At 41.2% G+C, this 17,614-nt stretch overlaps 1 protein-coding gene across 3 annotated transcripts in view; it reads right to left on the bottom strand.

Moving 5' to 3' along the window:
• Nucleotides 1-17,614, bottom strand: part of Pdzd2 (PDZ domain containing 2) — a 234,053-nt gene that overhangs the window by 89,683 nt on the left and 126,756 nt on the right. For all 3 annotated transcript variants that reach the window (XM_027936223.2, XM_071612636.1, XM_071612637.1), the window contains exons 2-3: nucleotides 10,843-11,344; nucleotides 551-693 (exon numbers count right to left, since the gene is read on the bottom strand). In XM_027936223.2, the coding sequence (XP_027792024.2) occupies nucleotides 551-693; nucleotides 10,843-11,344 (645 nt within the window). The remainder of the gene's footprint in view (nucleotides 1-550; nucleotides 694-10,842; nucleotides 11,345-17,614) is intronic.

Below are 17,614 nucleotides of genomic sequence, written 5' to 3'. Positions count from 1 at the left end.
GTTTTCAGGTCACATGGAAAGGAATTCACATTTATTTCTTTCCCTTCCACATCTGCCCAACAGACACATGTGCATTAAGTGTGTGTGAAATCCTGATTGACCTGACAAGGGAAGCCCTAGTACATGAACTGTGGTCACAGTGGAAAGGAATCGCTTTCCTGAGTCTCAGTCACAGTCTCAGGGAGTTAAGACGTCAGGGATGTGGTGTTCTGCTTACCAGCATATTCCTGATAAGTAACCACATATTCCATAGTACCAGCCTCCAAGAAGTAGGATCAATAACATCTGCTTGAAACTACGTCTGGTGTAGAAAGAAACCCAACCTTGACTCCGTGGTTTGGAAAATCCTGCACTCTCCTCACCAATTAGCCACTTCCTGTGCTCAGAGAGGTGTGATTAGCACTGTTCTTGCCTGATTTCCTCCCACGCACCCAAAGGATCTTTATAAACTATAATTATTAGGACTTTGACCAACCGGAAGAGGACAAGCACCCAGGAAAGGGGAGGGGAGGACAGGAGACAGAGAGACAGGGGAGAGTTATCTAGTCACCTGTGAGCGGCACCTCCTTCCTTCACTTGAGTGACAACGATAGCGTGAGGTGAGCGCTTTGATCCTCGGCCTCCACTAACCTGAATTCCCAGCCCATCTGATTCTTTGAGCAGCTCCATCTTCCATATCCGACCAACTTCCTCCTTAGAAGAAAAAGTGAACATGCGTGAAGGACGCTAACAGACATGTGGCACCCACCCGGAGCACAGAGCTGTCATGTCTCGCCAAATATCCATCGCTCAGCAAGAGCCCTCACAGCTCATCCCAGAAGGAAAAGCTCCTGTGGACTGGACCAGCCTCTGGCTGGCAGTGCTGTCCAATAGAACTTTCTGTGATAGTGGAAATGTTCTGTTTGTGCCACCCAATATGGAACCACTGGCCACAGGTGGCGATGGTGTGTTTGAATGCAGCTGGTGGTGACAGAGGACCTGAATTTTTAATTTCACCGAATTCTAATTAAATTTATATAGCCACCTGTGGCTAGTGGCTTTGATATTGGACAGCCCAGTAAGTGTGATTACTGAATTCCTGACCAGGGTCCTGTTAAATGAAACTGCTTCTTCCTGAGACCTACATGCTACTCTGTAGGTACACAGTGGCTTAGTCTGAATCCTTTTATTTTTCATAGCTACTAATTAATAAAAGAAGAAAGATCATGTCTTGGCCTCAGGAGACTTCAACTAGTTTGAACCTAGTTCTGCCATCTGTAACTTATGAGTCATGTAATGTGTACAAATCTGTTTCCTTGCCCCTAACATGAGAATAAGGATTGGTATTTCTAGGTTGGCTGTTAGGGTTAAATGAGATATTTATGGAAATAGGTGTCAGCATAACACCTAGCAGTTACATAATGAATATAGGTAATCATATACTATGTTTTTTAAATGTTTATTTTTTAGTTGTAGTTAGACACAATATCTTTGTTTTATTTATTTATACGTGGTGCTGAGGATTGAACCCAGGGCCTCACATGTGCTAGGCAAGTGCTCTACCGCTGAGCCACAACCCCAGCCCCAATCATATACTATTTGTTAGTATCCCTTATCAGAAATGCTTGGGACCATAAGTGTTTCAGATTTCAGATTTTTTGGGGGGTGTAGTAATAGTTGCATATACATAATGAGATATCTTTGGAAGAGACCTAAATCTAAACAAAAATTCATTTATGATTCATATGTACCCTATACATATGGCCTGAAGTAATTTTATACAATATTTTTAGTGCACCTGTGTTTTGACTGTGATGTATTACATGAAGTTAGGTGTGGAATTTTCCAATTGTGTCGTGAGGTTGGTGCTCCACAGTTTTTGTATTTTGGAGCATTTTGGAGATTTCAGATTTTCAGATTAGTGATGCTCAATCTGTACTTATATGAACATATGCAATTGTGCACACACACACACATATATGTATGTTGAAAGCATACTGAATTCAATCCAAATGAGATCTTGTACAGAAAATTAATGTTGATATCAACTGTTGGTTCATAGGATTGGTGACATTGGTCTACATGCTTCTTAAATACATTTAAAAACTGTTCCAACCCCTATAACAATCTGTCATTTAAAAATATTTTAAAAACTAATAAATGTCTTTAAGTTATCGGATTGCAGATAGCTTCTCTGCTTTGGTTAATCCTTCCCTTTGATCCTTATTTTATTCTGAGGATGCAAGCATACTCACTGCAAACTCATTGAATTCTTTCAGATACTTAGCTATTCAGAAAAATGAAAGCAAAATCTTGAAAAATGATTTATTTGGGGGGTCTTAATCTAGGCTCATCCCTGTGGTTCTTTTAGTCCTGGGTCACAATATATTTCTCACCATATAAAACAAAAGCTCTCTGTTTTCTTCATCTATCATGAAGGCCCAATGGAACCATCACCCCCTAGAAATAGGCAACCTGCCCTTTCAAGCTGCTTGCAAGGGAGAAAGAATGTGAAGCATTTGGAAAATCTGAAATACACACTGTCAGAAACTAAAATGAAACTTTATGCAATAGTGAAAAAACCAGATGTTGAGCAGTCACTGATGTGCAGCAATAGGAATGTCTAGGGAAATTATTAGCAGACAGAGACCTGTTGGATCCTACACTTTTTCTAGCACAGTGCTGCTCGGTGGGACTCCGTCATTCCAGCAACAGGCAGTGGTGCCAAGTGTCTCCTGCATCCTCTGACCACAGACAAATGAAGCTTGTCTGGCCAAATGTAACTTCAGAAGTCACTGGCTTACCACACTCGTTCATGAACTTGTCATCGATCCCTATTTCATCCAGTAGTCTCACTTTGGACTTCACAGTTTTTGGTTTGCTGCCTCTGACCTCTGGAACACCTTTCTCTTTCCCATTCAGAAACATTCTCCCCTGGACGTTAAAGTCTCTTGTTGCCCCACTATTTCCAGAAAGCCATCCTTGGGAATCAATGTGATCACCAAGATGGCAGCTTTCAACACTTCTAATATAAGAGACTCCAATGCCTGGCGGATATCACCAAAAACAACACATTCAGGAGGGCTGATTAGTTGTCCTGGCTTGCTGGGTCTCCCACGCCAGAATCCCAGACAGCCTGTGGCTGTCTCCCTGGGCCTCATGGTGCAGTGAGAGACACAAGAGCAGGACAGTGGCTTGACCTGTTTCTTTCTATGGAAGAGATATCATGGTTCCTGGGTTCTAGCAGATGAGAGACAGTCCTCCCTCCCCAGCACAGAAAAGCTGGGCAACTCTTTCCAAACAGCACCAAGGTATGTAATTGGAGTCCAGAAAGAAGAAACTCTTTTATTTAGATTGAGCCCCAAAGTAATAACAACCTATCTACCTCCATTACTGGTTTATGCCATTATTCCCCTCCACACCCGTTTACTCTCCTCTTTTATAAACAGAACCTGTATGATTCACAGTAGGTGCAATAACACTAGATATGCTCCTTTTAATTTTAAAATGCTTTTAGAATTAGAACCTGTGATAAGAAACTTGCAAAACTATGTTCATGTAGGTAGATAAATGACCTAAATGTTTATTCTGGCAGAGAAGTTCAAGACAATTTTCATCAAGAGCACTAACATACCCACTTCACACCCTCCCCTGTCCCAACACATTTACAGCTAGTTAAAAATAAGTAAGAGGGCTGGGGTTGTGGCTCAGAGTTAGAGCGCTCGCCTACCAAGTGTAAAGCCCTGGGTTCGATCCTCAGCACCATATATAAATAAATAAAAATGAAGGCATTAAAAAATATTAAAAAAATAAAAGATAAAAATAAGTAAGACAAAACATATATTGAATATAAGTGGCTTCAGAGGGTAGAAAGGACAGTCTGTAATATCTCTAACTATTCCAGTAAAAACCCAGATCTCCTTCACTTTCGTCCAATGATATGGTTTTCTCCCTATAACTGAAAATAGAAATTTTTAAGGGGAATGTTCAAAGAAATCAATGCCAAGTTTCCTTGCCTTGGGATTTCTTGATCATCTAATGAAGGAGTTCAGAGGAATAGAAAGGAAGACACAAGCAGCAAGAGGCAAACATTATCAGTTTTAATTGCCAGTATTAAATTGAGTTGCCTATAGCAAAAGCAATGTTCAGTTAAAAATAAAATGAGTGTCTGAAGTTTATTAGGCTAAAGCTGGTACTTGTCCAAAACAAATAGGCTAACTTAAATATAACAATATTAAATATATTTCCAACTGCCTTCTTACAATTCCACACGGGTATTTAATTCACACCTCAGTACAGTCAAAACAAAACTCTTCCCCTCCTACTCCTGGATTTCTCATCTCAATGAGAACAGGACTGTCATCTACTCAAGCTACAGAGGATATGCAAGCCAAAAGCTCTCGAGCATGCAAATAAAATGATATTTCACTGCCAACATCATAACCATGCGAGACATCTGTAGGTTCTATTCCCTAAATAGATCTGCTTCTGCTCATCTTCCCCATAAGCACCCTATCAAAGCCACCAGCATTTTCAGCGTGGTGACCATGATAGCCTCTGATCTGGTCTCCTGTTTCATTCTTCACCTCCTATAATGTTCTCCATTAAACACCCAGGGGACTAAGAAGCACAGGACATGAGGCACTCAGCGTAGATGCTCCAATGGCTGAAGTGACTCCCCACAGACCAAGAGGAAGGTCCAAACTCTGGGATGGCAGCTGGGAACCTTTGTAAGGTGGCCCTGTCCACTCTCAGAATCATCTCCTGGCACTCGGTTTCTTCACTCCTGGGACACTCTGTTGTTCCTGTCTTAGAGCTGCTGTCTTTGCTGGTTCCTTCCTGGGAACATTCTGAGCCATGATTTCTCAGGGCTGCCCTCTCCTGACTCTCAGGCTCAGCTCAAACATCACCTCTATAAGGAGGTCCTTCTTCACCGACACCCAATATCAACCAGCCCTCTACCTATGACACTGCCCAGCCATCGTGCACTTCACCCCGTTTAGTTCATTTATATTTGTCCCCTTTGGACCTTATGATTCATTGCTTATGTGTTGTTGACAGTCCCTTCTATGGTATAAATACTACAGGACATGGAACCTTGTTACCTCATTTAGCAGTGAAACCAGATCTTCATCTTCATCCATTAATGATTATTTCCCCATAATTGAAAGTAAAAAATTTTAAGGGGAATGTTCAAAGAAATCAGTGCAGGTTTCCTTGTTATCAGCATAACTGATAAAGAAGCTAGTTATCAGTACAACTGAAGACTTTCTACCCTCAGGAACAGAGTCTTATCACATAATATCAATTTTCCACAAATACGATGGAATACACAAAAAGGAACATTTATCCACTAATCTTATGGTCCTTTGGACAATTGAGACTGTTAAAAGGCTGAACCAGATGTGAGACCTGTGTGTTCGCCAACGTTCAATATGTGAACACGTGAACACCGATCCAGTTGTAGAGACAACTGAGTTCTGAAACAGACTATGTCTAGGCAGATGGTTCGGGCATTTGTTTTCTCTTACATTGGCTTAAAGGGCAATGAAACTTTGTTAGCCTATTGAGAAAAAGCCAAACCACGAAAAAGGAGGTGCTGTGGACTTCTGAACTAAGGTCGTCAGCGTTACCCTCTCCTGCATGCTGCCAACTACTGTGTAAGTCCACACGTGCATTGCTTCCCCGGAGCCAATCAGGGATTTATTTACTAAAACAGGGGTGGAACATTAAAGGGAGCTGTCTTGCAGCATTTAAATGACCTCATTTCTGCTGGAACCAAAAATAACATTTTACAACAGCATCTTTGCCCCAAATGTGAGAAGACACATCATCCAACTTGAATTTCACTGCAGCAAATACTCTGGCTCTTGTTGCAAACCTACTCTGAGACTGTTTGCTTTCCCCTTCTTATTAGAAAGGTCAGTGAGAAATCAGAGAAAAGTGTGATCATAATGTCAGAGCTGGAAGTCCCTTAGTCATCAGGCCCAAATGCTCAGTTTACAGGTGAGAAAATAGAAACCCAGAGAAGGGTGATGACGGCCCCAAAGCCACACAGTTGGGGATAGAAGAACTGGGGCTGGAACCCATTGTCCCAGCTCATGGGCATGGTGCTCGTGAGCATCTTCATAAATAAAGATTTACAGAGCACCTGCAAGTGCAAGGCCCTGAGCTGGGACCCGTGGCAGACAAATAAGGCCCAACCTTAAAAGTCTACTGAGGACACAACAAGCCAATGATAATTGGAAGATGTGGGGTTTGTGCATCAGTGAAAATGGCAGGTGGTACTTCAGGAGCCCAGGGAGGAGGGGTCTAAAGATGGAGCAGGTGGCAAGAATGTCACAAAAAGCCTCCAAGAAGAGAGCATCATGATGCTTGGTCTCTATGGAAGGCAGAAGCCAAGCTATGGAGGGGAGGGGGTGGAGGTAGGGTGGGCGACTGGGCAGAGACAGCAGTCCCCACATGGCTCAGTGGCAAAGCAAACACAGCCTCTGAAGGACCCTGCCATGAGAGGAAGCAAGCAGTGAGAAACTGAATATCCCAGACAGCTTCAGGAGAGGCACTGGCCATCAGAAGGACCAGGTCATAAGGAAGCTGGAGTTCCCAGCCCGCCCCCAACCTCAGGGAGGATGAAAGGCTTGGAAGTGAACAATGGATCACACCAATGTGGTGAAGCTTCCATCAAGATTCTTGAAGTATGGGGTTTGGAGAGCTTCTGGGTTGGGTAATGCAACCATGTGCCAGAAGAGGGGTGTATCTCGCTTCCACAAAGACAGAAGCTCCTGTGGTGGGCACCCTGAAGACCTCATCCTGTGGACCTCTTCAGCTAGCTGCTTATCTACATCCTTTATCATATCCTTTATTATCTAATAAACTGGTTAATTTGCTTAAAAAATAAAAGAAAGGAAGGAGGAGATAGAGACAGAAAGTTAAGCAGGGATCACATAATGAAGGGCCTCTGATGACACGGCAAGGTGTCTGGATGTTACCCTGAAGGGAGAGTGGACTTCCCCAAGGATCTAAGCTACAGTGTGCCTATGTGTGTGTGCATGGCATGCATGCATGTGCACGTGTGTGTGTGTGTGTGTGTGTGTGTGTGCGAGCACGTGAGTCATGAGACTGGCTCTTCAGAAATGTTCCTCTGGCTGCAGGGGACAATAGATGAAAGGGAGGGGAGTAGGGGCAGTGAGGTGGGAGGCCACTACCACACCTCCCAGGTGAGCAATGAAAGCAGCCTAGCCTTGAACCAGCAGCATGGGAGTGGGGAAGGAGTGGCCAGATCTGTGCATCTTAAAGGGAACTAGAGTTGACAGGACTTGGTAATTGACTGGATCTGGTATAAAGGAAAGGATAGAGTTTCAGTGGACACCAGGATGACCAGGGAGACTCTCCCAAGATAAACCATGTGAAAAACCATGGTAAAACCTGGACAAACCAGGCCACTTCAGTTGGATTTCAGGTGGTTCTGGATTGGACAACTTGTGGATGGTGAGACCTGGAACATTGGGGTGGGTCCGATGGTGCAGACAGTGGATGCATTGAGTTTTAGGTGTGAAGTGGAACATCCAAGATGGGGACATCCTGTAGGGAGTTGGCATAAACCTTGCAGGTTCTGGAGATAGGCAAGAGCTCAGACATGAACTTAGGGAATATGATCCTTAGGACAATGTGAGTTCACCAGGTGGCCCTGAGGACTTCCTAGAAGAGGATCATCCTCATGGTGCCCCTGTTTGATGCAAACATCAGTGGATGTCCTGGGTGTGAATTGCCTTCTTAGCTTTCCATCCTGCAGCCTGAGTTCTCTGAAGAAGCACTTATGGAGACGACACAGCAGAAAGGTCTGGTATTCTACGAGTGATTATGATTTCTGGGGTAAGGCCTCAAATGTACCCACAGACGTACAAATGCCAGTCGAGAATAAACTTGCCTGCCTGACAAACAGTGGGTTTTTTTTCCTTTTGTTATGAGACTGTTTGGTTGTACACATTTTCAACACACAATACTACAAAAATATACCTTCTATATAAACAGACTTGAGAAATCTGTCATCTTGAATGACTGATGATCTTTGCTGAAAAGGTGGTAAGGAACTTTGGGTTCATTTCTAAAATTACTGGTTGATGTCCTAGGAAATCCTTATGTTTTAGAAGATGAACCCAACTTTTGTATTTTTAAAAATTAATGTGCTTGTCTATGTATCATTGTGTGTTACTATCTTACACAGGCATACCATTTTTTAAAAAAAGAAAATATTTGTTAAAAGGAAATACATTTCCTATTGCTCTGTGAAGAGAGAATAGACCAGGGAAACAAAGACAGGATTTAGTTTAATGGAATATTTTCTTAGAACAAATAAGTGAAGTACCTGGCAAACAAAATTGGTCTGAATGAGCACTATAGGCCTTTTCTGTAATTTATTAAGTCTTTGTAGATATATTAAATCATTAATAAAGCAGAAACGGAACAATGCTGACACAGTTAATCTCCCATTTTTCAAATGCAATGGAATTTTTTCCCCCCAAAGGCTTAAGAGGTAAATAGCTAATTTCTGTTTTCCTGGAAATTCCATTTTAGCATGACCTTGGTCTCAACTATCCTAGAGTAAAAATAAAAATCCACTCCAGCCCAAGAACCTAAGCAATCTTTTATGAAGGGAGACTGGTTCCAATTTAGGTGCTATGAGGACATGAAGATCTCCTTGCCAACTCCGTCAATCCTGAGCAAAGCCATCTAATGAGGTTACTTCTGGGGCTGAAAAGTGTGGTAAAACATGAGTGCCTGAGAAGGAGTACAGGCCCTTCCTACCTACCAAGACCAAAAGTCTGACCCAGGGCCAACAATCAGTCTATGGTTAATGGACAGGTACAAAGAATGCAAGTTCCAAATGGCCAGTCTCTCCCTTCTATAGCAATGTGGCTCCAAAACAAACCAATTGCCCCAAACGCAATCAAGTCTTGAATTTTTTTTTTCACCCTTTCATTTATACCTTCTGGGACAAAAAGAGCACAAATATCAAGCAAAGGTATAAAGAAAAATGAAATTATGGCATTTGCTGGTAAATGGATGGAACTGGAGACTGTCATGCTAAGTGACATAAGCCAATCCCCCCAAATCAAAGGTTTAATGCTCTCTCTGATATGTGGATGCTAACACACAATAAGTATGTGTGTGAGGGTACAGAAGTACTTTAGATTAGACAAAAGGGAATGAAGGAAAGGGGGGATGGGAATGGGAAAGACTGTAGAATGAATCAGACATAATTTTCCTATGTTCATGTATAAATACAAGACCAGTGTAACTCCACATCATCTACAACCACAAGAATGGGAAGTCATACTCCAGGTATGTATAATATGTCAAAATATATTTGACTGTCATGCATAGCTAAAAAAGAACAAATAAAAATTTTTAAAGATTGGGTAAAGACACTCTGACATGTGTGTAGTCTTCAGATACCCCAATCCAAAAAATAATATCAATTATTTTAATTAAGATGAGTGGAGGAGGGGTACTCTTCAAAGTTTGGTGGCATTTTTCATTTTTTCTTTTACTATCATTTCAAATTATCTCCATTGTGTCCTAGGCCAAATCAAAGCCTGTTCTTTGGATTATAAGCAAGATTCACCCTCTTTTGGTGCCCGAACCTTCAAAATAATAAAGGAAGAAACACACCCTACTTTCTATTTTTCACCTTAGACTTTCTGGGTATTTGTAATCCAATCATTAGAAGAAAAATCATAGCAAGACAGAGTCCCTGATAAGGAGCATATAGTATTTTCATTGCTTTTAATTTGGGGGGAATCCCATAAAATTGGTAGGAAAATCACTGATAAAGACACAAGGTTTCCCTTCTCGTTTGTTTACATATCCCATTTATAAATAATGCCTCCTCTGGCTTTATGGGGATCATTTAACTCCTAAAATGAAGGAAAACAATCCCTTGAGAGAAGTATTATTTTGATTCAATTCATCATGTAGATTGGCTGAAATTATAGAAATAATTGCATCAAATAGCCTTTTGAGAAATTTTTTTTTCACTCCCAGGGCACCCCTTTCTCAATGCAAAACTGAACATGATTCTTTTGTGTCCTTTCCCACCTTTCTATCTCTATAGATGGTGTCTCCTGACTAAAGAAGACACCAATCAGCACTCACCTAGGAAGCTATTGTTTCATTTAGGGTTCATCAAAACATCTGCCAGGGGATTCTTGGGACTGACATGTTTACCTTAGAGAAATGTAACTCTGCTATGAAAGAATGTTGGTTATAATGAAGGAGACAATCAAGGCGAGAAGCTCACCCATCACCTGTCAGAATATTCACATCTGTTCTGCTTTTAGGTAAGACCAACCTTGACCATCGCAACTGAATATCACAGTGTCAGAGATTTCTGTGAAACTTCCCATTTCACTGGAACTTACCAATGCAAGAATATGATCCCATGAAAATACCACTGGTTTTGAATTGTTAAAAATAAAGGCAGCTGCTTCCTTTCCTGTGTAAGACTGAAGATGGGATGTTTGTGTTCTCAAATACCACCAGGAATTCCTGGCCCTGGAGTAACCATTTCACTGTGACAGCAATGATAAATAATGACACAGCTCAAGACACACACTTTACCAGAGAAGGCTTGAATTTTTCCACTTATGATCACTTGACTAGCTCTTTATTTAAATGGGATAAAATGACTTGAACCTTTTCATGGTTGCTGTTGTTATGTGCTCTGATCATTTATCTTGATAAATTTGTTGGCTTCTAAGTACAAGGTCATCTTAGACATATTTTCTATATTTAAAAAGCAACTGAAAAAATATATATTTTTTTTTTAAAAAATGTAGGTTCTATAAGCAAATGGAGCCTTACCCGAGCCAGGCAGTCACTTGACTGAAAGTCCGTCTTTCCAGCTTTTGAGATGCGACGTTTGTCATTGCTTGTGGTCAGAGGAGCATCTGTCTTTGGAGTTCTGTTCTCCGTTCCTCTGTCTACTTCTGATCTCTCGACATGGGGTCCAGCCACCTCCTTGAGAGAATGCGGGCCATTTTCTAGCTCATAGGCATGCCCGTTTCCAAGTTCAGGGTCAGTGCCGTTCTCCAGCTCAGTGTTGGTGTCATCGGCCAACTCACAGCTGGCGCTGCTCCTGGATTCCTCCGGGGACTTGCTGGTGGGAGGTTTGGAAATGACCCCAAACTTTCTTGCTCTTTTCCCCTTTTTTGAAGTTCGGTCACCCAGCTCCAAGGTAGGTGTCTCTCCTGGTTCAGAGCTGTTGCCACTGTTGCCATTATAAGTAGACTGGGTTTTGTGCTTGAAGCGCCGCAGCATGATCAGGTAGATGAAGCCGCCATTCCAGCACTGCTCAGCCAGGTAACTGCAAAAACAGAGGTGCCTGTTAGAGCCGCCAACGCCCTTCTTAACACCCAGTTTGGACAAACCTCACGGGACCTGGTGATGAAAACCCTGGCCAACATACTGAAGTACTTTTGAGCTTTCTAGAGAGCTCACCATTCAACTTTTTAAATTTATATAATTGTTAATATTATATTTTTTATATAATTGTTTATATAATTGATAAATGATCCCCAAGCCCTCAAATAAACAAAAAAACCTCATGAACTAGAAATTACTAATTTAAGTCCCCTAGCATTAGGAGTCAGAGAAGCGTTTTTCTACTGACAGAGCCAATCCTAACATATTAAAAAATAAACTTTTTTTTTAGTTCTGGTGATTGAACCGAGGGCCACATGCAAATTAAGTAAATGCTCTGCCACTGAATTATATCCCCAGTCACTGAAATGAAATAAAATTCTTATAGGAGGGATAACGTCGAATGTTCTATAGTATAGTAGGGTAACTGTGGTTGCAACATTTAATTGTCTATTTCTAAATAGGTGGTAGAGAGGATTTTGAATAATCCCAACACAAAGAAATGACAAATGTCTATGGTGACAGTATGCCAACTATCTTGATCATTACACATTGTGTACATGCATTGAAATGTCACATTTCATCACATAATTGACACACATAATACACTTATATGTCAATTAATAATATTTTTAAAAACTTCAAATGTTCTCCAGCACAATAGGCTAACTATGATTAATAAAAGAAGTGGGTGAATAAAAATTAAGAACTTTTTTTCTTTACTCTCTTTACTCCTTCAAGAACATCTGACATTGGCATTAAGCCAGACTGCCATCCATATATTGCTGAAGGAATGATATTGAGTCCCCCGGGTAAAGAAAGAATAGAGAGCGTGGATTGGGGGAAATGTTAACTTTTGTTTCTAGGATCAAAAAGATTAACTGCACATTAGGAGCTTCTGCCCTACAGCAACTGGTTCCCAAGCAAAGAGTGATGACAACTGAGTCTTTCACAAATCTGACCTGCTTCTAGTCTTCCTACGCTTACAAAGAAAAGGCCTGGGGCTATGCTGCCTACATCTTCAATAAGAAATAGAACCTTTCCAAGTGTACCAAAAAGCTCCAATACTGGATAGGGGCCAGACTAATATGAAGATGCTAAGGAAGCATTAGCAGCCATGTGCTGCACAGAATGAGTATCAGGTTCATTTCTTAGTATGGTCCTAATGTGAGCTGTTCATAGCACACAAGGACAGTCATGCCCAATTTGGGCATCATTTTAAGAGGATCACCGAACAAAGTGGAAAGCACATAGAAGACCAGGAAAAGGAAGGATGCTGGAAACTATGTCAACCAGGAGGAGTCAGGGGAATGAGGGACATTCAGCAGAGAAGACAGGGTCAGGGTCAGTTGTTGTTTTGTTTTTTTTTTTATATATTTGAGGATGGGCAAATATTGAGAAACAGGAAATAATATAAATGCAGTATGTATGTATAGTATAATATGCAAGAATGCTCCAGAGCTTCAAGAATATGAAGAAAATAGAACACTGAATAAAGTGAGTAATTAGCTGCAGTCAGGATTTCAGGTCATTAAAGCTTCAACAAAGAAAATACCTGCTGCAGTCAGGAAGCGAGGCTGGGCCCCACCCTCCACGTGCCAGGGGAGATCAAGAAGCACACATCCTCGCAGAACCCAGGGAGATTCCTCCCAGCTGGAATCTTGCCGCATCCTACAGCTCACAGGTTCCCAAACAAAGAGTGTCAACAACCAAATCCTTCACAATTTGGGCCTGCTTCCGGTTTTCCTACACCTACAAAGAGAAGGCCTGGGGCTGCGCTGCCTACATCTTCAGTAAGCGAGAAACAGAACCTTTCCAAGTGTAGCAAGCCAGCTGCTCCCCAGCCCCCGGCATGAGGCTGACTCTAAAGAAACGAGGACTGCAGGTAAACAGACATTAAGGTGCCCTTCTGTGATCTTGTCACCAGGGAAAACCAGATCTGAGAGCTGGGGCAGCCAGCATGTGGGAAACAGGCCAGGTCACTGAGGTCCTCTCTCATCTCACCATGAGCTTTCCCTCAGGTAGTGGGCAATGGGAGGGGAGAAGAGGTGACGGCTGTGTTTGAAATGCACTGGATTCTGGCCCAAAGGCACATATTCCCCAGGCCTAATCGGCAGATAGTGCAGCAACAGTGACTGACTAAAGGAGGGAATATTTCTCCATCTTTGTCACGGAGTAAAGCGAACAAGAGAGAAAGTTCTTCAAACAGCAACTAAATCTAATAAAAACTTTCTTTGATCCTGAGCTATAAATCGTGGTAGTGAAGCCACACATAAAACAAGTAGAAAAAAGACACTGTACAGATCTCAGGTGATTCTGTAAAAGGCAGGAGGGTGAAGGAGGCAGAAAAATAGCAATTAAACCTGGTTCTTGGCACAATTGCCCTACGATGTTTAAATTTCATTTCTTTGGATTGTGTGTATTTTCCCCTCACCTGAAAAAAACTCTTGAAATGGTGTGACAAATGCTGAATGTTTTCTTTGATATAAGGAGGCCGATTCATAGTGGGATAAGGAGCGGGAGCATGGGAGGAATAGACGAACTCTAGATAGGGCAGAGGGGTGGGAAGGGGAAGGGAGGGGGCATGGGGTTATTAACGAAGAATGTGATAATCATTATTATCCAAAGTTTATGTATAAAGACACGAATTGGTGTGAATGTGCTTTGTATACAGCCAGAAATATGAAAAATTGTGCTCTATATATGTAATAAGAATTGTAATGCATTCTACTGTCATATATAAATAAAAACTTTACATAAAAGGAAAAAAGGTGTAAAATCCTAAAATTAGGTAGCCAGGTTATAAGGGTTTCTCTTAGCTGACCAGTGCCATTTAAAATAACATGCACGTTCAATTGTTATGAAAAAAAAGGGTGGGGAAGTAAAAACAGGACCAGGTGAAGAGTTGGATACCCAAGTTCTCATTCTGGCTTTGGCCCAACCATTTAAAACAATGACAAATGTACAGCATTTCCACCAATGGATGAATGAATAAATAAATTGTGGCACATCCATATAAAGGAATATTATTTGATAATAAAAAGAAATGACATATGCCATATCCTGAGTGAAACTTGGAGCCACTGTGCTAAGTGAAAGGAGTCAGACCACAACAGGCCCTGTGTGACGTGATTCCTTTACATAACATATCCGGAAGACATAAACACATGAAGACTAAAAGAGGAGTTATTTCAGGAGCTAGGAGACAGGAGTATTGGGACTAAATTGGCAGGGAATAGAAATGTTCTGCAATTAGACATTGGTGATGGTTAGACATATACTAAAGCCTACTGAGTTGCCCACTTTAAACTGGTGAATTTGTTATAGCAATAGTGTTAGCTTTCAGTTACTGTCACAAATGCCTGAGAGAATCACCTTATGAAGAGAAAAGGTTTATTTTGGCTCACAGTTTTGGAGGTTTCAACCACCTGTTGGTTTTGGGCCTGTGGTGAGACCACACATCATGGTGGCAGTGTATGGCAAAACCATCCACCTCATGACTAGGACACAGAAGAGAGAAGAGGAAAGAGCTGGTGACACACTATCTCATTTAAGGACATGCTCCCAGTGACCAGAAGACCTCCCACCAGTCTCCAAGCCTCTTAAAGGTTCTACCACCTTCTACTAATGCCACACTAAGAACCAAAGCTTTCATGTATGGGCCTTGGGGGACACTTATTCAAACTATGGCATGAATTCTACCTTGGTTTTTAAAAAGTAGCAAATATATAATAATCTGGGCAAGTTTTGAGTTCATTCTTTGAGTAGGTGCTTGACAGACCCCATTTCCCTATGAACTGTCTTAGAAGAAACTGCAGCTCAGAAATACTAATTAACTTGCCCAAGTTCCCAGAACTCCTAAGAGGCAGGACTAATTCTATCCAATTCCAAAGCCCACACTATTCATGCTGTGCAATTCTGCTGTCATTCCCAACTCCGTGCTTTGGTTTCCTCATCTGTAAAGCGAGGGTGTTGAAATGGGTCCTCTCTATGTTGCTTTCACATTCTAATAATTGTGAGTGCTAGTTTTCCAGGCAGGGTTCTGGGGATAAAGAATCAAGTCATCTCAATGGTCTTGGTGCAGTGCTGAGGACAAAACACAAATGAAAAACAAAATATCCACTCTGTGTCCAAGTTGTCTTAGGCCTTGCTGTGGTTTGGATAAGTGTTCCCCAAAAGCCCACATGCTAAAGACTTTGTCACCAGCCTGTGGCACTAATGGTAGGTGGTGGAACTTTTAAGAGGTTGGGTCCAGTAGAAGGGCATATGCCCTGGAAGGGGATGTCAGGACTCTACCCTTTCCTGTCTTCTTGTTTCCCTATCCCATGAGGTAATAGAGCTTTCTTTACGATGAGTTCCTGCCATGATGCACAGTGTTGCCATAGGCCTAGAGACAATGGTGCCAAGAAGCCATGGATGGAAACCTGAGCCAAAATAAACCTCTCCTCTTTTTAAGTTGATTATCTCAGGCATTTGTTATAGCAACAGAAAGCTGACTAATACAGGTCCCTTGGATACTTAACATTGAATGCAAAAGGATTTAGTACAGAGTCAATTCATTTAAAATTGCTTTTGGAAACCTACCTTTCATACAAAAAAAAAAAAATCTGAACAATTTGATGTATTATTTGCAGAGAAATAATACCTTTTTGGTAACAAAAAGGCTAGCTGATTTGGAGTATAAGATTTTAAATATGCATTCTCATGGAAAGTGCCAAGAATCTTTGAAGGTGCCTATGGTTGAGACAATATTGTATTTTTGCAGGGTTCATACTTGGCAAAACTACAGAGCCAAGACGAGTTTATCTTTAGTTCAGTACCATCTCCCTGCCCTCTCCTGGCTTCCTAGCAATAAATAAGATCCTGACACCTTAAAGGAACTATATGACAAGTTATTTTATTCCTTCCTGGATTGGAATTTTCTGAGGTCATTCCAAAGACAAAGGGTAATGAATGAACTATGGACACTGTAGCAAGATGGAGAGAAAGAGATTTTTGGGGTGCAGAGTAATTTTCTTAGAATTATTCAAATTACTTTCAACCTAATCACTCCATAATCTGTATCCATCTGCATTCAAATGATTTACCTAACTTTTCCAGTACCTTCTGGCTAATTGTATCCCCAAGCCCCCCCACTTTTTTTTTTTGTTCAGTAGAATTCTTATTTGATATTATAATTTAAAAAATATATTTCTTTAGTTGTTGATAGACCTTTATTATATTTTTTTATATGTGGTGCTGAGACTCGAACCCAGTGCCTCACAAATGTCAGGCAAGTGCGCTACCACTGAGTCCTAGCCCCAGCCCTGATATTATAATTTTTTAAAAATATTTATTTTATTTATTTTTATGTTGTGTTGAGGATCAAACCCATGGCCTTGCATGTGCTAGACAAACGTTCTACCACTAAGCCACAACCTCAGCCCCTGATATTATTATCTTTACACTAAAATTTAAAGTCAGTATGACACAGTCAATTTTCTATGGTAGGACAGAATATATGAGACTGGGGAATTTATACAGAAAAAAAGGTTCATGTTGGTTCATGGTTCAAGAGGCTGGGAAGCCCAACATGTGCTTTATCTCATGGTAGAAAGCAGAAGGGAAAGTGGGTGCATGTGGAAGAGCAAGAATACAAACTGTGGACTTACTTGTTAACAGTCAGTTCTCAAAGTACAAAATCCAGTCCCACGAAAATGAGAACTTAGTCAGATGAAAAAGGCACAAATCCACTCATGAGGGCTCCTCCTCCAAGTCCCAAATGCTCCCACCAGGCCCCATCTCCCAACATTGTTGCATTGGAGACACCGTCTCAACATGAGTTTTGGTTGGAATAAACCATATTCAAAGTATAACAGAATATTTGAAAAATATAATTTTCTAAATCATGTGATTTAGAAAAATAGGAAGCTTCCTTTTTATAACAACGATTAGCTTTTTAAAAGCTTCTCTATGTAGAATTTATTTGTGTGTGTTGAGGGTACTGGGGATTGAACTTAGGGGGGCTCTCCTACCACTGGGCTAAAATCTCATACCTTTTAAAATTAAAAAAAAAAATAGAGACCTTCTTGCAAAATTGCCCAAGCTGACCTCCAACTTGCAATCCTCCTGGACCAGCTTTCCAAGTAGCTGGGATTACAGGTGTGCCACTGAACCCAGATAATTATTTTTCCCCCCAAATTTGAGATTGTCCTCTGGCAAGTGAAATTATTAA

Source organism: Marmota flaviventris, chromosome 5, assembly GCF_047511675.1.
Source record: "Marmota flaviventris isolate mMarFla1 chromosome 5, mMarFla1.hap1, whole genome shotgun sequence".
Taxonomy (NCBI): Eukaryota; Metazoa; Chordata; class Mammalia; order Rodentia; family Sciuridae; genus Marmota; species Marmota flaviventris.
The sequence above is the reverse complement of the archived record's forward strand: the minus strand, read 5'-3'. Positions and strand labels throughout refer to the sequence as shown.